Source organism: Syzygium oleosum, unplaced genomic scaffold (assembly GCF_021117445.2).
Source record: "Syzygium oleosum isolate NSW1041296 unplaced genomic scaffold, Sole_v2.1 Sole_v2.13, whole genome shotgun sequence".
In the NCBI taxonomy this organism is placed as follows: Eukaryota; Viridiplantae; Streptophyta; class Magnoliopsida; order Myrtales; family Myrtaceae; genus Syzygium; species Syzygium oleosum.
Window position 1 is genome coordinate 8,709,235 of NW_026607497.1, and position 5,946 is coordinate 8,715,180.

General features: G+C 47.3%; 1 protein-coding gene across 1 annotated transcript; it reads left to right on the forward strand.

Annotated features, from left to right (window-relative positions):
• The first annotated feature begins 413 nt into the window (after positions 1 to 413).
• LOC115669061 (putative receptor protein kinase ZmPK1) lies at positions 414 to 2,941 on the forward strand. Its single transcript, XM_030590385.2, has one exon. It carries the CDS (start codon positions 423 to 425, stop codon positions 2,862 to 2,864), a length of 2,442 nt encoding a protein of 813 aa, XP_030446245.2. The 5' UTR covers positions 414 to 422; the 3' UTR covers positions 2,865 to 2,941.
• Positions 2,942 to 5,946: the final 3,005 nt, after the last annotated feature.

The window sequence follows — 5,946 nt, forward strand, 5'->3', positions numbered from 1 at the left end:
CAATAAGATTAGTCGCCGATTTAATAACGAGCAAGACAACCTAAAAATGAGTTTAAACTCGAGTGACCTCCCTTGTAGTTCTTCCTGTTTCCCGATAATCAGCATCTACATATCAATGAAATATATCCTTTTGAAAATGGTCTCAAATCTTCTCTCTTTCGAGGGTAGGGATTTTTTTTTTCTATCACGGCCTGTGTTATTATCGAGTCGTGACCAACTTATAACTCGTGTGAATTGGGTTGAGCTGAGGTATCGTGCATGGATGGACGATGGACGCCATGAGGCGACAAACCTTTCTACACGCGGAGCCGTCAATTTTCATCTATTCATTCAACCGAAACCCACTCACATTGCAATGCAATTTATATATATATATCGTCCTTGGCGAGATTCACTGCACTTGTCTTTCGCCGCCGAGTCCTATGGCTCCACTATTCTCGCTCCTCCTTCCCGTCTTCCTCTCCCTCTTCCTCCAATCTTGTCAGTTCTCCACCTCGGCGCTGCCCAGTCTCACCAAACGCGCGTCCCTCTCTGTCGAGAACCCCAACGACGTCCTCGTCTCCCCCTCTGGCGCCTTCTCCGCTGGCTTCTTCCCCGTCGGCGACAACGCCTACAGCTTCGCCGTCTGGTTCAGCCACCCCCCCTGCTCCGGCGCCGCCTGCACCCCCGTCTGGATGGCCAACCGTCAGGCCCCCGTCAACGGCCGACGCTCCACCTTCTCCCTCCTCGACTCGGGCAACCTCGTCCTCACCGACGCCGGCCACGCTGGCAGCAAAGTCTGGTCTTCCGGCACCACCTCCCCCTCCGCCGCCGAGCTCCGCCTCAACAACACTGGGAACCTTGTTCTCACCAATGACACCGGCGGCGTCCTGTGGCAGAGTTTCGACTCGCCGACCGACACCCTCCTCCCTCAGCAGCCACTCACCAGAAACACGTTCCTGATCTCCGCTCGGTGCCCGTACAACTCCTCGACCGGGTTCTACAAGCTTTACTTCGACAACGACAATGTCCTCCGCCTCCTCTTCGATGGCCCGTCCATCTCGAGCGTGTACTGGCCGTTCCCGTGGGTCCAGAGCTCTCAGCTCGGCCGATTCCTCTACAACAGCAGCCGCATCGCTGTGCTCGACCCGCTCGGCCGCTTCCAGTCCTCTGACAACTACTCGCTCTACACCTCCGACTATGGTGTCGCGGCCATGCAGAGGAGGATGATCCTCGACTTCGATGGCAACTTGCGGGTCTACAGCCGTGAGCCAGGCTTGACCGGCTGGGCCGTGACGTGGGAGGCGATCAGTAGCATGCCCTGCTTCATCCATGGCGTGTGTGGCAACAACAGCCTCTGCAGCTACGACCCGGCCAAGGGTCGGAGCTGCTCCTGCGTGCCTGGTTATGTCCCCAAGGTCCTAGGTGACTGGTCGGCCGGCTGCGTGCCCAATTTCACATTCTCCGATGGGTGCATTGCCGACGAGTGCGGATTCGTGAAGCTCCCGTACATCGATTTCTATGGCTATGACTACAACACCATCTACAACACCACGCTCGAGAAGTGCCGGCAGACTTGCCTGAGCCTGTGCAACTGCCGAGGATTCCAGTACAGAGTGTCGATGTTCCGCTCCGGCAGCACCACGTTCAATTGCTACCCGAAGATTGAGCTCCTGAATGGCCACAACCTGCCCAGCTTCACCGGCGAGTTCTTCATCAAGGTCCCCAAGAACAAGACCTTCACCGAGGACCAGCTGGTGAAGAGGACTCGGTACACTTGCTCTCCCACCGCGGAGGTGAAGGTCTTGGACAGGACTTATGCCAAGAAAGGCAAAAACGAAGCGGTAAGCTTCATGCTCCGGGCCGCCTGCGTGGTCGGAGGGATCGAGATCGTGGTGGTATTCTTGGTGTGGTTCTTCCTGATTAGGAACCAGCAGGACGTCACTTCTGCGCACCAAAGTTACCTCCTCGCGGCCACCGGGTTCAAGCGGTTCACCTATGACGAGCTCAAGGAGGCAACGAGGAATTTCAGCAAGGAGATTGGGAGAGGCGCAGGCGGGATCGTGTACGAGGCCCTATTGCCGGATGATCGGGTCGCGGCAGTGAAGGTGCTCAGCAATGCCACAACTGGAGAGGCCGATTTTCTGGCCGAGGCCAGCACGATCGGAAGGGTGAACCACATGAATTTGATCGAGATGTGGGGTTACTGCGCCGAGGGAAAGCACAGGCTTTTGGTGTACGAGTTCATGGAACACGGGTCGCTGGCACAGAACTTGTCGTCACCTGAGCTCCATTGGAAGAGGCGATTCGACATCGCGGTAGGTACCGCAAAGGGTCTAGCTTATCTCCACGAGGAGTGCCTGGAGTGGGTTCTGCATTGCGACGTGAAGCCTCAGAACATACTCCTAGACTCCGATTACCAACCCAAAGTCGCGGATTTTGGGCTTTCCAAGCTAATGGACCGAGGGAAGGTGACGAATTCTGATTTCTCGAGAATAAGAGGAACCCGAGGCTACATGGCTCCCGAATGGGTCTCCAATCAGTCCATCACATCCAAGGCCGATGTCTATAGCTACGGGATTGTCATGTTAGAGATGGTGACGGGAATTTTCCCGATGACGACGAGTGTCCACTCATTGGAGAGCGGAGGGGATGCCAAGCAAGTCCGGCTCATCCCGTGGGCGAGGAATAAGATGAAGGAACTGGAGAGGACGGGGGCCCGTCTGGAAGAGATGGAGGATCCCGCGCTCAAGGTCGATTACGACCTGAAGAAAATGGAGATCTTGATCGAGGTCGCGCTCAAGTGCGTGGAGGAAGATAAAAACGCCCGACCCACCATGAGCCAAGTGGTGGAAAAGCTTATGAAGCATGAGAATGATGGTTAGATCAGGCTGCGAGTGAAGTCGGATTGATTCGGGTGCTATTTCTCTGGTCACACATGGTGGTTGCTTCTTAAAATTTTTAAATCAATTTGGTAAACTCTGTTTTGAGAGAAATGCCGTTTGGTTGAAAACACATTTGAAAAGCTCCTTTGGTGATTAATTTAAGCTTTTCAAATTTTAATTTTTTTAAAATTGAAAAAAATTATGTCTACAGCTTTTTCAATTTAAATATTGACAATAATGTTAAAAGATATGTATTAACAAATTTATAAATAAAAAAATAAAATTTCTTTTTTTTGCTAAAAAATTCAAATGAAAAAAATTCTCGAATTAAAATTTAGTTGAAGTCAGAACTATTGCTGAATTTGCTTTATATGTAGAGCTAACTCAGCTGTGTAATTAACCTTGGTCTGCAAATTTAATAGTTAGGAACAATGGGTCTTGTAGATACATTATCAACTTGTCATTTCTTTGAAGCAGCACCAAAAGTGCAAGACTTCACAAAAGGTAGCCTTTAAAGTGAGAGCAACTTCAATAAATTATTAACGGACGAAAGGGCATAATACCTCGTGTTATAAAAAAAGGGGCGTTAAGCATATAACTAACAATACTAAGCTCAATTTGGTTCCGTACTTCTTGAACAAGTAGATACGGGAAATTTCAACATTACTTTTCAATCACATAGTACAGAGATGTACTTAATTTACTCCACAAGATGACAATATGCATTAAACACACAAAGTAGAAATTATTAACATCATGTGGGGACTTCTTTCAGACTTAAGCAATAGGATTAGAGGCCTTCATGGCTATGCCGCAAAGGCCTTCCTTAGTACTGACATCTCTCTGCATCCTTATGTATCCTTCTTCGTCCCCACGAGTTCTTCAACAGCCAAATTTGGTGCCATCATCGCTGGCCCCCTATCCTACGGCGGTAACTCCGTGGTCCAAATCGGTCCCACAAGCTCTAGTGAACACGCCGCTGGAGTAGAACTAGAACTCGAATCCTCCAGCGTCGATGGCCTCAGAAACCGGCTGATTGGCAACTGCCTTTAGCAATGCCTCCTTGCTATTGGCGGGAACATCTTAATAGCCCTTTACGATCACGGCGCGGTTGGATTTGGATTTGACATTGCATTTGCCAAACTCCAAAATGCTTTTTCCTTTGATGAACTTGCCATTTACTAGTATAGTGATATGAACAAATTGAGAGGATAGTGAAGCAATATTGAAGGATAACGGAGCAATATTGTTCTTACCAGTGAGCACCAAAGTAACACATACACATTTTCCATGCCAGAAACATTCGGAAAGAATCAGACAAGATATAGAACATGAAAATTGGGCATGGCCATATCATATGCCCTTGACTTGAGACAAAGAAAGAGCTATGGTTCAGCAGAGACATCAAATGCACCATATACCCTTTGTAAAGTCATTACACTCATTCACTGTGAAGGAAAAGTCAATTATTTTCCTATTGCCAAGAAGTAAAGGTCTCTTGATTCTTACTGCGCAAGATCAAATGAGGTTAATACGACTTTTTTTCTCACCGAACTCGTACAGCCTATCAACTTCTGAAACTTATGCAGGGCATACAACAGGAATATGTAGTCTAAAATTTCTACATATTCACACCATAAAACAGGGTATAAATGAAGTAAAAACGCCAATAAAGCATACAACGGGAATATGCTGTCCATTGCTGAAGACAGACATCTAGATCAAGAGATACTCGCATTCGCAGCATCACAATTCACCTTCCAAGCCAACAAGAGCAAAAAAGTGTCCATACCCCAAGCCCCTCTATCCACATAATCCCCATTAAACACAAAGAACAGATTTTCACAAGGAAAACCATCCCTCCTCAACAGGAACACAACATCGTGAAGTTGCCCATGAACATCCCTAACAAAAACCACCCTACAGTCCTTATCACGCTCATCATCAACATCAAGATAAGTTGCTTGTTTTTACAATAGAAATATGCCCCGCGTTTTTCTCTCTAGCTCAATCTCACCCGACACACCATCATTTAAAATTTCTACATATTTACCTCGCACGCAACAACCATCAAATGAACTTAACACCAAATCCAAACTCCAGAGAAATCTCGAATATAATTATGACCGAAACAAACCCAAGCTCACTGACCACTTGCACAATCAACGAAGTCGAATAGCAAGAGACCAGAGACAATCTGACGCAGCCTGGTGTAGGCTACTCGAACGTTAGGATCGAGAGAGTGACTTGCACACGTGGAACAGGACGAACAGTAATTACAGTCCTGCGCAAGCTCGGGAAAATGGATGTAATTTTGTCGATACAGATCGGAATGACCTGATTCCAAAGCCAAATGAACAAAGACTTCTGGATTGACAATTTCTCTGTTTTGAGTTTTCTCAAATAAGCACTATAGGAAGGACGAAATCGGGGTGGAAGTGGACGGATGTAAATGGACATAACAGAGGAAAAGATAGAACTTCGTTGGTTGCTCTTCCAGGCCTCCAAGGAAGTGGATAGGACACCGATTCTTCTAGATCGATGACTGCAACTCTTCAAGGATGCAGATTTGAAAACCTCCGACTCTTCAAGGACGGGGTGAAAACTCTTCTAGGTTTTCAGGGGTATGAACTCTTCAAGGTTCAAGATAATTGCTTGATGCAAAATTTTCATTAATCAAATTCGTCTGTCGAATACATAAAGTAGATGGTCTTTTATAGCCAAAGAAAAACAAATGAAAAGACTCAAACAAATGAAGAGACTAAAGAGCATTAAAGACCCTAGAAGGCATAAAACATTAAAGAACTTAGAAACTAGAAACTAGATAAATGCCCAACGTCTTCTTGATCATCCCAAAGTATCTTTTAGGCTTCCAATGTATAGGAAAAGACAAGGACTTTATTGTGGCATATACTCGCGGATGAAACTCTTGGTCTTCGAATTGTGTCCCTTCAATATCTTCAAGACTGGTCGAGCGACTTGTCGAGCTCGGATGCGGGCTGATCTCCTTGGTCGAGTGAGCTCGTCTTCGATGCGGGCGGCATTATCAATCTGGCCTGCATCACAATCACGGAGAGAGAGA

Bases quoted from the DNA above. Each gene is read 5' to 3' on its own strand.
- LOC115669061 (XM_030590385.2), top strand. From the start codon at position 423: ATGGCTCCACTATTCTCGCTCCTCCTTCCCGTCTTCCTCTCCCTCTTC.